Source organism: Buteo buteo, chromosome 2 (genome assembly GCF_964188355.1).
Source record: "Buteo buteo chromosome 2, bButBut1.hap1.1, whole genome shotgun sequence".
NCBI lineage: Eukaryota > Metazoa > Chordata > Aves > Accipitriformes > Accipitridae > Buteo > Buteo buteo.
In genome coordinates, this window is record NC_134172.1 from 80,149,164 (window position 1) to 80,163,354 (window position 14,191).

At 45.5% G+C, this 14,191-nt stretch overlaps 1 protein-coding gene across 1 annotated transcript; it reads right to left on the reverse strand.

Annotated features, from left to right (window-relative positions):
* Positions 1-28: 28 nt before the first annotated feature.
* Positions 29-10,391, reverse strand: LOC142028562 (protein 4.2-like). Its single transcript, XM_075022401.1, has 13 exons — positions 10,161-10,391; positions 8,033-8,218; positions 7,107-7,337; positions 6,397-6,515; positions 5,546-5,668; positions 4,969-5,146; positions 4,448-4,586; positions 3,960-4,063; positions 3,409-3,651; positions 2,267-2,584; positions 1,795-1,955; positions 1,227-1,360; positions 29-295 (listed from the first exon to the last, which is right to left on the reverse strand). The coding sequence occupies exons 1-13, from the start codon at positions 10,168-10,170 to the stop codon at positions 145-147; spliced, it is 2,097 nt and encodes a 698-aa protein (XP_074878502.1). The 5' UTR covers positions 10,171-10,391; the 3' UTR covers positions 29-144.
* Positions 10,392-14,191: the final 3,800 nt, after the last annotated feature.

A 14,191-nucleotide genomic window follows, 5' to 3' on the forward strand; every position in this document is an offset into this window, starting at 1 on the left:
AGTTTGTACAAATAATCGAAGTCAGACATGGTTTTAAATACAACTTTAATTAAACTGTTAACATCTATGCTTGCCTAAGATCAGGGCACAGATCATGACCACTCTTTTGTAAACAGGACTGCAGGACCTGTTCTAAGTTGGGCATCAGGCAGCTGCAACGTCGATAGTTTTGTAGCTCTTCAGGTTCTGGAGTTGAAGGCAGGTAAGATGTGCAGTGAGCCTTCTGGGCCCTGCTTGGGTCGGGGTGAATGGGATTTGCAGCTGTCGAATGCTTTTAGGTTGCACAGAGTCCAGCCTGAAAGGCAAGAAGGGATTATACAGGAAGCACATCTCTTTGTATTTCTGGTTCCTAGGGCCCTGGAGATGCATTTGCTAGACAGGAGTATGGTGCCAAAAAAAGGAAAGAAAAAAAAATAATCTTATCTAGACTACCACGATGGAATTGTGATCTGACAGTAGTTTGGGAGGGATAGACGACAGGAGGGTTGTATTTCCCATGGAGGCATCTATGGTTACTTTGTCCTAATGCAGCTTCTTGAGAGAGATGTGTGAGTTTTATCCTGTGAAGGAGAGCATGCTTTTTTGGATGACTCTTGGCTAAGTTGGGTTTGCCTGCTTCTTCAGTAGAGAAGGGGAATGCACTGTTAAAATTGTACCCAGCAATACAGATTGCTGACAGTGGGTAATGGGTGGAAAGATGTCACAAATGGTATAGTTTTACCCTACTTACAGATGTTCAAGTGGCTAGCAAAAAAGCGATTGATTTCTCAACAACAGCAAATAATTTCTAAGTGTTATAGCTCATTTCAGTAATCTATAACTGTTGTCATCTTTAATGTGTATTTCTGCCTAAGTCTTGTGGTACTTCTTATTACCCTTTTTGTTGGCAGGGGGCTTTCCTTCTGCTGTCTAGGCCTTTGGGGTTGAAGCTTTCACAAATGTCATACTGGCTTCAACTTACATATTGCACATCTGTTGAAAGTTCTGTTATCTGGCTTTTCTTCTTTTCAGTGTGAAAATCTTACATGTTATCTGTAAATTAAGGATGGGATGCCTGGGGGCTTTCATGCTGTAGCAGTCTCTTCCTGTCATGTTGTTGCCTGCTTATTTTTGGGGACAGCCTTTCCTGTGCAAGGTTTTCTTTAGCTTGTATTGTGTCTCTTTGTGCATTTACCATTTCCATTTACCATTACCATTTCCATTTAGATCAATCAGTTTGCACTTACTTGTACTGTCTTTGTTTGTAAATGAGCCCTCGCCCTGCCACCACTATCACACACTTCTCCAAGGGTTCGGTGAGAGGGTTCAGGAGGCTGATCTTTGCTATGCTTGGCTGATACTGTACCATGTTTTCTGGAAACTGTTGAAAGAAGGAAATGAGCTGAAACTGAGAGAAGGAAAGAGCTGCTTCTATGATTAAAGGGAGATAAATGACTTTTTGGTGCCAGAGGTCTCAGCCTGAGCTGTCAGTTGCCAGAAAAGGCAAAGTCCAGGTTAGTTTCTTCTCAACTACAGTCTTCTGCTGCAGTTTCCTTCTGCAGTCTCTGATTTCTAGACTGGTGAGTGAGTTAGGAGTCATTGGGATTTCCTTACGCTCACACATAGACAAGGTAGGCATGGGAGTACTGTATACAACGGTGTGGCACAACTCACCTTTCCCAAACTGATGTCTCAGTACTTTGAAAGAAGACAGCATGAGGAGAGCCACCCAACCCAGCAGAATTTTTTTGCTGCTTATGACTATGAAAGCTGTTTTCTCACTACTGCAGTAACAGAGTGATAAACCGATCTAACCTCAATAGTGAGAGCGGGATCACAAATGCTTATCTCTTCCTGTGCAAAGTATATGTAGAAGGAGTCCTCGACTCTCAGCGTGGCAGTCAGCCTAAGCAGATGGTTCTCTCCCAACTCTTTTCTGTACTGTGAGTAAGGCACAGAGACCTGCAGGTTGTTAGCTGGAATAGAGAGTGGTAAAATACAGATGTCAATGCAGATGATAAGTACAGTCTGGTCGTAGCCTGTGTGGCACCTAGGAGTATTAAGTGCCCAACATTGTACTAAAAGCTGCAGCATTTAAAAGCTTAAGTGATCCCAACTGGATTTGCAGATTCGAAATCTCTATGGTGATGTTGCCAGAGTGTTTTATTTCAATCACCTACAATGAACTATTCCGCCAACCTTTTGTAAACTTATGGCTAAGTGCATTTTTTCTGAAGTGAGATGACTAGATATACTTTTCTAGCCATGTACCCAGTACAGTCCTTACCTTCGTTGCTTTTGAGGATAAAATGAAACTCTTCCTTCCAAAGTTGGGTAATGGGCACACCATTATAATGTAGAGACTGGGCCCCAACTATCAGGTCAGTAGCTTTTTCTCCACCACTGTGGTTAAACATTTCAATGGAAAGCGGAACATCTTGTCCCAGTAGCAGAGAACTCTGTGACTGGAGGTGGATGAAAAGGTTAGGCTCTTCGAGGGCAGTAGGAATGGAGCTAAAATGTGTTTTGCTGCTGCTGCTGGTTGTCTCAAGTTTCTTTACATTTCTGTAGGCTTTGTCAAATACTTCTTTTCCCTGAAGAGAACCTGTCGCAAAAGAAGGGAGCACATATTTTAGTATTCTTTCCTGTTTACTAGTGTGAAGCAGTAAATGCAGAAGGATGGCATTGAATTATCCTGGCAGTACTGTAGATAACGGTTTCTAAAAGCATAGAGAGATATCCTGTTGTGCTTCTGTTTGGAGCGGTTCAAGAATTTCAGCTGACAGGACATTCATTGGATGTACCTGAAAGATTTTACTTGGAAAGATATGTCATAGTATTTAAAGCACCTTGGTGCTAACATCTGTCAGAGTAAAAGAGGCTGTAGCTAGGGCACGGTACTGTGTTCTCTTGTGGTGGACTGCTGCCAAGGAGACAACATGCCATAGGCTAAGATGAGATGGTAGGCTTGCGTTGGGGAAACGGCGCTCGGTAATAGGTTCTAAAGGGGGAGCTGCTTTTTGAGGGGGGGATTGAGACAATGTCTGGGAGCACAACAGTCCTTTTCAGAAAGCTGGAATCTGAAATATATCTATATATATATTACAAGGTTAATGGGAGGTGAATGTACAGAGTGTACAGGTAACAGAAATCAGGAAAGAAGGTTTTCCAGACAGGAAAGTGCGTGGTGAAGAAAGGCGTGGCCTTCTAGAGAGATGGTTAACGTAATTAAGCAGGATGAAATTTGGGGTATGACCTATGCTTTGATTCTGTAGACAGCAAGACTAAGGTGTTCCTGTGCCATTCAGGAAGGGGAAGTAGTGAGAAGTGGATGACCCTAATGCTCTGGTATGGCTCTGTTCTCTAGTCCTTTAATCTTCATTTGTAACACTGGCAGGGAATGGGCTCAGCCATTTGCCTACCCCGTACCTTCAGGATACTTGTAGCTGTGTGTGATATCCTCACAGCGTTCACTGCCCACGCTCTTGGTGCTGATGTTGTTGCCAATGTACTTTGTGCCACCGAGAGCTGGCTTGAGGGTGTCATCTGCTTTTTGTATCCAGACCTGGCACTTGGCATTGAGGGCAGCAAAGAAGTAGCAGACATCATAATCAACTTCTGTGTCTCCTTTCTTGATGGCTTGAACAGGGGCTGGCCCACAGAAGGATGGACCTGAAGAGAAAATGAGGCCCAGTTAAGATTCAGATGTTTTACCAACCAGACCCATGCCTAGTTTAGACCTATATTGGGAGCGGTGAAGTGTCTAGGAGGACATTAGGGAGCAGTGATAGAGCTCTTAGAGCTACACAAGCTGCACAAACCAAACATGAATGATGATTTAGTGCTTAAAGTCAACAGGGTGAGTCCCTGTCCTTTTGCATCCTTCCATTGGAAGCTGGGGAAGGGAGGAGTATTGAACTGCTTTATTTGCTCCCTGTTCCGCTCCCCGCACCCCCCTAAGCCTGGCTTTGATGCCTTACCTGTGCTTTTTTCCTGGCAGGTGGCATCCAGTGCCTGCCACCCGCTGTACTCTTGTAGCAAGTCCGCTCGTGCCATCCAGCATTCGTTCCAAACGTGGAAGGTCCTGCAAGAGACAACATCACGTGCTTATACCAAGGGACTGAGCCCTGAGGTACAGTAAAGTTTTAGCCAAACCATAGCCAATTAATGCTCCTTTGAAAGAGCTCAGCACATGCTGAGGAGAGCAGAGACCATGGGTTTTGACACAAGTGGAGTTTCTCCAGCTGGACCAGACTATCATTCTTCCTTTGTGGGTGCTAGTAATAGGGCACTCTTCAGTTTGGGTTGCAGCAGTTTCTCAAGAACAGGTCATGTAGACAGGATCTCAGCTGAGCTGTCTCCTATCCATCCCCCTGCAGCTGTTTACTTCTTTCTTTCCCCCCTCTATCATTTCCTAGATCCAGGTATTGTCTCAAATTCTTGCTTGGGCCCTGCCATGTTTTCTTACCAGACACGGGCACTCTTGTCTTGTGTAAGCAGTGTCCCATCTTCGTCATAATACTCGTCCACACTCAGGCTGCTGTTAGTGTTGTGAGCCCACGTAAAGCCTGTGACCACCCTGGTAGGAATTCCCAGACACCTCAGAACTGTGCGGAAGAAAGAGCTGTGAATCAGTTGTGCATCCTCCTCTAAGGGTGCCTCTGCTGATGGATGTAGAGCCTTTTTTGGTGCTAGGCCTATTAGGAATGGCACCAGGCCTGCTGTTTGGACTTTGCAAGAGGCATTGCCCCCTCAGGAAATAAGCTATCATAGATGCGTTCTGTGAATGGTGTGCACTGATACTCTGTTATCTCAAAGCTAGCGATGCTGAATGTTGATGAGGAAACTCCAAGGATCTGCCTCTCACCTAAAGATTAGAGGTTATGTTACTGGGATCTGTGTTAATCCAGGAATTTAGGCATATGCTAGAGGTTCTGCAGAGCAAATAAGGCTTTGCTCAACACAAAAGACTTTGAACCACCACTGTACCTGAACACATGACTGCAGCAAACACCCAGCACTGCCCATAGCGGACAGGCTTGTATTGCGATGCAACCCACTGCTGGAGGATGGGTCTGCTTCCCAGCCACTTGGAAGGTGGTGTCCCGTTATAGTATTGCCCAGTCCCACATTCTGTCAGGATTCCTCTAAACTCATCACAGTTCAGCTGCAGGGAAGGAGGAGAGAAGGACGGATTAAGGAATTGCCTCTCTTTGGTAGGTACACCTCATCCTGTTTGATGAAGCTACTCCCAAGGCAGATGAAACCAAAAGGATTTTTTGTGCAAAGCACAAAGGTCATGGCTGAGCAGAACAGGTGCAACAGTATCCCCTGAGATTTCAGTAAGTGTACTGTCATTGCTAAGAAACTCCTTCAGCACTACTTGTCTGTGGCAGGAATATCAGGAAGGGCTGGAGATGGGCAGGAGGTGTTGTTTTGAACAGCCGTGGGCAGGCTTCCTCTTTGGTCAGTGGGTTGCCATAAACTGGGATTGAGAAGATGTTAGTCTTTGCTCTGCATTCAGGTCTCCTCTGCTAGGGTCAGGGCTGCTGTCTGCTTTCCTTACCATGGCAGCAACTGTGCGGCAGATGTAAATAGGGTTCTTGCGCTGGGTGTGATCCTTGTCTCGTTGATGGCGTTCACCTACATCTAGCAGCATGAAGCAGATGTCAACAATATCCTCCTCAAACTGAAATAAGAACACATCATTTCAGGAAATTCGGCCTGAACATTTGTTTTCTGGAGTCCCTGCAAGGGTTTGTAACTGTGCAGATTATTTCTCCCTTTCTGCTGATAGTCTTGTGTAAGTGGGCTGTGGAGGATAACTCCAGGCAGAAATTTGGAGGGGGAGCACAACGTACTAAAGGCAGACCTACAGCTTTATTGAAGCAAGGTGGGAAATGCATTAGCATGATACTGCATCGCTTGATTGAGGGGAAACTGTTGCTTTTCTGGAGCACCCTCTAGGTTGGCACAGAGGTACTTCTGTGATCTGGTGGCACTAAAGTGGAGTAAAATCCCGTTCTAATCAGTGGCTGTGTCAGATGGCCTTGGGCAAATTGGAAGATCTACTTGTCCTCACTTTACCTGTAAAATAGAGACAGTGTTACTAAGCTCTGTTAAATGCTTTTATATCTGCTGATGAAAGGAAGGCACACAAGGCCCAGATATAGATCAATGCATTTCATCATAGAGGGCAGCCTGAGAAGGTAGCTAAAATTACATATACTGGGTTATGGGACTTCATACACAGGTCCCTGTTCTCCTGCAGAGGCTTCGACAAAGACAGTGAGTGCAGAGAGCAGGTTCTTTCATCAAAGCCACAGCATGGAAATGGGTAGCATCCTGTACACACAGGAGATACGCACCCTTCCTCTGCTGGTGGCTGTAAGAGAGCAGACATATTGGACCTCTTACCTGACTGAAGTCCCAGGGTTGTGCTAGGACTGCATTTTCAGTCCCCAAGTAGATGACACCCTCTTGGTTTAAAATGTACTCCTGCCGCTGTGCCTCATTAGCCAAGAACACCTCATCATCTAGATTAGAGGAAAAAAGTATCAGGAAGAAAGCATTCCTGGTCTCAGATGCACTTGCATCTCTCTTAACATCAGCAGACTTCACTGCACTCCAGGGACTTCAGCAGTCCCTGGCATTCTGCCCTGGAAAAATACCAATGATTCTGAATCAGACAGGAAAGAAGAATTTCATAGTCATCTCTGTTTCCTTGTTCAAAAAGTTCCTCCAGACCTAGGCTATTGTACTAGCTAGCTCTTTTACTCTGCTGGCTGTTGACTTCTCTATTCCTAGATAGAGTGGCCTTAATCAGACCAATTAGAATCTTGACTCACCCTAAAATCTTAATTATAGGAAACACTTTATCAAACATTTTTTCCCTTAGGAGGAGGACAGGAGTACTCCAGGAATGGGGCGGAAGTGCTGAGGCAGGCAGCTTTGAGCTTTTATTAGCCCCTACCTCCTTCCTAAGGTGCTGTGAGGAGCAGGGCAGGAGTGGCAGGGAGCACTAGGTGAGTCAGCCTCCAATTCCATGAAGGCAGAGTGCCAGAGCTCAAAAGCTGTTTTCGTGAAGTGACTGATCCCAGCCTGCCTTTCTGTTTCTGACCACGTACCTTGGCACCAGGGATTAAAGAGAAGGGTGAAGTTGCCCAGGAGACAGTCAGACTTGGAGGCATGTAAAAGCAGAGCGTACTGGCCAATGGGAGCATTGGCAGGTGTGTTCACAGAGATCGTCCAGAAGCATGGGTCCTGTTCTTCCAGTGCTGCGCTCCACTGCTTCTGGTCTCCCAGGCTGGAGATGGGAAACTCAGTCTGGGTTCCATCTGCTTTGGAAGGATGTGATCCTGCAGCCAAAGACATCTGGTTGTGTCTATTCTAGACATGCAGCCTCACCCCATGCAGATTGCAGGGACTTTGTCTATATTTGGAACCATAGCTCTCCTTTCTTGGGAGAGAGTCTTTAACCCTTTACCAGCTTAATGCATACAGAATCTTCCTAAGGTTAGTACTGCACTCAGGCCTCCATGTTTGAAAGTGGGATGTGTATTTCATAGATTTGTAGAAACCAGGAACAGCCAGAATGGTGCAGACCTCCTGCTCCTGGCATTCAGTATCTTAAAACAAAAGTCACAGGCAAATGCTCAGATTATGGTAAAACAAGCTGGGGCTGAATGCTGCTGCCCTTCTCAGAGGTCTCACTAGAAAACACTCTGTAACAGAAAACATCTGTAACAGGCTAGCTAAGTTTGAACATTCCTAAACCAAAAGCCAGAAGAGAGGAGAGATCCCATGAGTACTTTCAAACCATAGAGTAGTGACTGTGCATTGGTTATTGTCCTGCAGCGTCTCTTCTGGAAAGAGATCTAGTTTTGACCATGCAGTCCCAGCAGCAGGAGACTCTGCCTTAGAAAAACGGTTCACTGGCCTCCCTTCTAAATGTGGACACCTCTGTCCAGCTCTGGACGTGGCTTTTGCCACCAGTGCTGTTCTTCAGGTGGCTGGAGGACCAGGGCTGTGATAGGTATGGTAATGATGTTACCTGTCTGTACTATGAGGAGGGTCCTCTTCAGCTGCTGCAGGTAGTTGTGTATTGGAGCTGAGAAGCTCACAGTGATAGTGAATGGCTGCCCCCGCCTCACCATAAGCCTTTCAGCGCTGATTTCTTCTGTGTGGTGGTTATTGTTGTTCATTGTGATCTTGAAATCACATTTTTCGATGCTCAGACCTGTAGTGTGAGAAGATACAGAATGAGTTTGGGGCTGTGAGCGGCCCGCAGTCTGGCCCTGGGCCTCATCCTGAGATGCACAAACAGCTGTTCATGTGCTTTTCCACTCAGACAGTCCCCCCCTGCCTTTGAGACTTTCTGCCCAGTAAGGACCCCTGTAAGGGCCTTCACACTGAGCTTGGTTGTTCTTGTGTCAAGTGGCTAATGGGCTGCCTTTGCTTATAACTTAGCATCATTAAGTGAACCAAGTGATTATGTAAAAGCTCCTTCCTGCCCAGGAAAGGACATGGAACAGACCTGAGCCTTCAAATGATAGATTATGTGGTTAGTACTGAGCATGCACTGTGACTACATTTGGAGTCTTACTCTGTGTACTCAAGGGCACCCATGGCACTCAGAGCAGCAATCTCTCCACATGGATACATGGTTGAAATTGTCCACAGAAGACAAGCTGTTTTACCCCACTTGTGATGTGGGTGCAAGCTCTTCCAGCAGTTACTGCACTATGTCTGATATGCACCAAAGACCAGCAACTGGTGCGGACTTCACTGCTGGTTCAAATGCAATGTGGCGTGGCTGTGTAGTCCTGGAACTGTGCTGGATCACAGCAAATCAAACACCAGTTGTTCCTTCTTTGCAGCACATTAGTTGGCACTCTCACACCCAGAGCTGCAGGAGACAGAAGAGCTCTTCCTCCTCCCTCCTATTCATGCATCATACTCATCATACATGCTTCTGTCCAGCACCAGAAAAGAGAAAAAAATTGTCACAGTGTCAAGCACCCAATTTGGTGCTCAATGGCTGTAGTGTGATTATATACTTGTACTTTTCTTCTGGTTTTGGTGGTGTTCTTAATCTTTCCAGACTTCTTGCTGAGAAGCAGATAACACCCTGTTTTTTCTCAGCCTTGGGATCATCCTGACCTCACTTATCTCTTCAGCTCCCAACTCATCACTAAGATCCTTGGACCTGTAGGTTGTAACTGCTGCCCCTTGTATGACACATCTTGTCACATACCTCCCCTTGCTGACCCAGGCTCCTCCCTTTGTTCCAGCTTGAAAAAAAAAAAAAAATCCACAGAGCATTCACCTGCTATCTAAAGTCATTGTTCCTGTGCTAAAGCCACATCTACTACTCTGCAGTTTTCATTGGTCTCCTCTCTCCTTATGTCTAACTTGCCTTGTCCTCTGCATTGATACCTTCTCCCATTGCTGTTGTCCCTTCTGTGTTTGTTGTGGGAGTCCCGCTGGATTGTGTTCTTTGTTTCTTTTTTGCTATATGAATTCTATCATGCATTGTTTTCAGTGAATGATTCTGGTCTGGCTTTCAAATCCCTTTATGGCTGTTCCCAGTTCATAGCCCTGTACCAGTTTAAGCTTTACAGAGCCAGCTCTGACCTCGTATTTTTCTTCTCTGCAATGAAGATGTCTGTTCTGGCTGTCTTGTAGACTGGTGACTCAAATGCAGTCTGGCTCCCTCTCCTTCATATGACTTTTCTTGGATCTTATTGTCACTTCCTTCAAGGTTACTTGGAACCTGGACCCTCTCCTTGCTGAAGTGGCTAAAACACTTAGGCATCTCTCTGCTTCAGTTTTGTAGTCTGGCTTACCTTCCCCCACCCCCTGGCCCCCATCCCCTATGATAAGGATAATTCTCTTGCCTTTGCTTCCAAACTCTCACATGTCTGCCTTGGCTGCCTCTTACTGCTTCTCTCAAATTCGTATTAGGCATTGATACCATCTTTTGTTTGCTGTCCCTTTTCTTGCAGTCCTCTGTGCAAATTGAACTCCCTCAGCCTTAAGAGCACTTTCTTGGCTCCTGCCTTTTCAGAAGCTCACCTTTTCTACAACCCTCACAAGCACTGGCTTGGAGCAGGGACAGTTGTTTTTCCTGACAGACAACTGCCAAATGCTTGGGACTAACCAAAGTGATTTTTGCTTACCTTGGCCCATGTCTAGTTCCCTGTAGCGTGAAGGTCTTCACCTCCTGCTTGCTCTGGTGGGCGATGGCTCCTTCCTTCAACTTTCTTTAAAAATTATCCACTTGCAAAGTTGTTTGCTCAATTTCGTTATACAGGGTGGGACATGATGTTGCCACCTCTCCTTCAGCTTATCTTGCTGGCCTGCTGTGCAGAAGTTGAAGACTCTTATCTTTCAGACCACGCAAAGGAGACCCACAGAAAAGGGCGACTTTTCCTACCTACAAATGAGGTTAAATTCCACAGTGGTATGTGAAGGCTTTAAAGACAGCTGGTGACAATTTCTTCAAAGAGCTGTGCACTGGGGACCCCAGAGTAGGAAATGCAAATCTTAACTTGGCTCTAAACAATAATGCGCAGGATGTGCTTCAAATATAAGTGTTGAAGAGCTGCTCTCCAGCATTGACCCTAAGCTACTTAAACCCTAAACCCTTCAAGGAGTTTAAAAAAAAAAAAGTCAATACATCCATTGCCCTTGTGCCTAATTCAAAAAAGTGAAACCACTTCAAAATGAGGAAACTTGTTAAAAGCAACAACTAAAAAAAAGTAAAATTTCTGTAGCATATTGCAGACTATTTAAAAATATCACACTGGAGACTTGTACTAAACACATTCTTAAAGTTGCCGTAATATACGAGGAAGGTCACTGCATTGATAAATAATTGGTCAAAAGATGGGAAATAAGACAGCAGAGAGCTAAACACAGTATGTAATGAGTGATTCATGCTCTTTAAGTGTACGCAAATTGTAAGCCAATTGATAGTGCTCAAACCTCTGACTCTCTTTGCATGATCAGTGTTTTTAAAAGCACCTTTGCAGTATACGTGTTTATGAGTATCTAAATCGGAGAGTGGTTTAGATACAAGCAGGTATTTATCCCATCACCACTGCCTTGTAATGGCTGTGTATACATATAGTACCATCTCTTGGTCAAATTGGCAATTGCAAGTAGTATTTGCTATGGAGGATGCACTTTGTAGTGAACAGAGAACTACTTATTGTCCCTTTGTCTCTTTTCTTACAATGAAATGGGCTAAAAAGGCCCACTGAAAAGGTTGGCACACAGAAGAGACTTCTGCATGCCGCACTCAAGTGCTTGTTCAGGCATTCCACCTGGTGAAAATTTGCAATCCTAAATTAGATAGCTGAGGTTTTCTATCCAAGATCTGAGACAAAGACAGAGGAATTGGCCACTACAGAGGTCAAAACATTCAGCAGAAGTGCTGAGATTTTCCTACCTGTGAATCACCTTTCTTTCTGTCTGGAATATGGGTTTCTCATATGTTGGTTTTCTGTTAGTTGTTTCATCTTCTAGTTCAAATGCCATTCATGTCTGATTCAGCACTTGTGTTTGGCAAAGGCAAACCCAAAATACTGTCTGCATTACTGATGGTACTAAAATGGTGCAGCCATTTCTGTATGTTGCAATTGTAACTGCACTGTCAAAAAATTGGGTTTGGATTGGTGCACTATTTTGCTGTACACAACCAGCAATTTGTATGCCTATGCAGGCACTCTGAACTTAGAGACATGTTGATAGGTATTTCTAAAGTGTACATACAAGTATTTGTGTTCCTTATATTTTCGTGGTTAAAACGTGGTTACACTAACACTTTGGAGTAGTATTTCTTCCGTGCACTCAGCATAACTGTATTTGGAGTTGTGCACAAAGGTTCTCCTCTGTTACTGATTGCCTAGCTTCAGTACAACATTGTCTGTTGATAGTGGTATGTTCTGTGTCAGGAAGTGGGCAAATGGACAGTCCTTCAGGTACAATGACAGGTAGCTCTACCATATGGGTCCTCCAAAGGTGTTGCCCTGAGATCCTCCAGCAAAGAAGATCAGACACTTCAGGAAAATAGTATATTTTTTTTTTAGTCTGAACTGTAAAGGGCAAATTCAGTAACCTTTTGACTTACATTGTCTTGCAGATTTGTTTTAAGGCTGTGCCATGGTTTCAGCCCAGCTGGTAACAAAGCACCACGCAGCTGCTCGCTCACTCTGCTCCCTGCCTCCCCCAACCCCAGTGGGATGAGGAGAAATATAAAGGCAGGCTCGTGGGTCGAGATAAGGACTGGGAGGGATCGCTCACCATGTACGGTCACGGGCAAAAGACAGGCTCAGCTTGGGGAAGAAACAAAATCAATGTAATGACTACCAATTCAATCAAAATGAGGATATTAGGAAGTACAACCAAACCTGAGAACACCTTCCCCCCAGCCCTCCTGCCTTCCCGCCTCAACTCCACTCCCAGTTCTCTTCACCTCCTCCCACCAGCGGCACAGGGGAACGGGCCAGGGGCCGGGGTCGGTTCCTCACACCTTGTCTCTGCCGCTCCTTCCTCCTCAGGGGGAGGAGGACTCCGCACTCGGCCCCTGCTCCACCATGGGGTCACTCCCACAGGAGACAGTCCTTCACGAACGTCTCCAGCGTGAGTCCTTTCCGCGGGCTGCAGTTCCTCACAAAATTCCCTGGCGTGGGTCCTTTCTGCGGGCCGATCTTCAGTTGCACACTGCTCCAGCGCGGGCTTTCCCATGGAGTCACAGCCATCTTGGGGGGCCTCCGCCCCCCCCGCTCCCCTCCATGGGCTCGGGGGGACAGCCTGCAGCCTCACCGCGGGCTGCAGGGGCATCAACCTCCTCAGGCGCACCTCCTCCCCTCCTTCTTCACTGACCTCGGTATCTGCAGAGCTGTTCCTCTCACATTGTAATCCCCCCCACTCACTACCGGTTTCCCTTCTGAAATCTGTTCTCCCAGAGGCGCTACCGCTGTCACTAATTGGGTCGGCCTGGGCCAGAGGCGGGTCTGGCTTGGAGCCGGGGGAGCTTCCAGCAGCTTCTGACAGGAGCCGGCCCTGCGGCCCCTGCCCCGCTACCAAAAAACCCCCGCGCCACACAAACCCATAACAGGGTGGTTCTTTCATATGCTTTCCACATAGCTATTACTTACATGTTTCTGGCTCCAAAAAGAGAAAGTCTTTTCAACAGGACCAGCTTATCTTTGCTGGAGCTCCAGGAACATCCACCTCTTCCTGTAAGTCCTTCTCATTGATCTCTCCAGTCACAAAGTCAGCTTGATACCAGGTTTATTTTTCAGGCTTCCTTTTATTCGAGAAGTCGAAGTGTGTGAGCTCAAGCTGTCCTTTATTATAATATGTATTCCAATCCATTGTCCTGTACAGTTGCTAGCTGTGAACGTAATTTGCTCATGCATTTAACACACATTAATCATGCTTCTGATAATGTACTGTTGTTTGTAAAACTACAGTTGTAATAGACCAGCATTCTGCTTATGCTGATTTCAACCTCTGAACTTGAGGCTGCAATATCGTTAACATCAGTGTTAGCATGTTTAACCTCGTGTGCACAAGATCCATGAAATCAACCGAGTGAATTCCCTTCTTCATTGTAAGGATTTGGTAAGAATGGACATTCACTCACTCATAATTAACCACATCCAAACCTATACTTGTCTCTAAAATGCATAAGCATGTACAGCTTGCTAGACTGGATCAGAATGGAGGTTTATCCAGTTTAATGTGCTCTCTGACAGTACACAATGCCAGATGCCTCAGAAGAATGTGCATGAGCTTCACCCCAGCAAGTGAGGCATCATCTCGTAGTTGATGATTTCCAAGACTGAATCTGTCATGATATGCAAGATTTAATATCACTCTGAGAGTTCTTGTTAATGATGAATGTTCTTTGTAGTAGTCCTCTCCTGTCTCCTTTGCAGTCTAACATCATTTGTGGGAATCGTAGAAACACAAGGTGCTGGTATCTCAGTTGAGCTGTCTGTTTATGCTGAGGTCTCCTTCTGCACTTGATATGGCTCATGTAATGCTCTGCATGATGGCTGACTAAAAATTGCTTTCCTATTGTGCATTTACCAAGCTGAATTTCACTGGTTCTTACCATCTATTTTGCCTTGTTTGGGACCCTCTGAACCTCCTGATAGTTTTTTAGTCCTCAGTAATTTAAATGGCTTTATGTCAT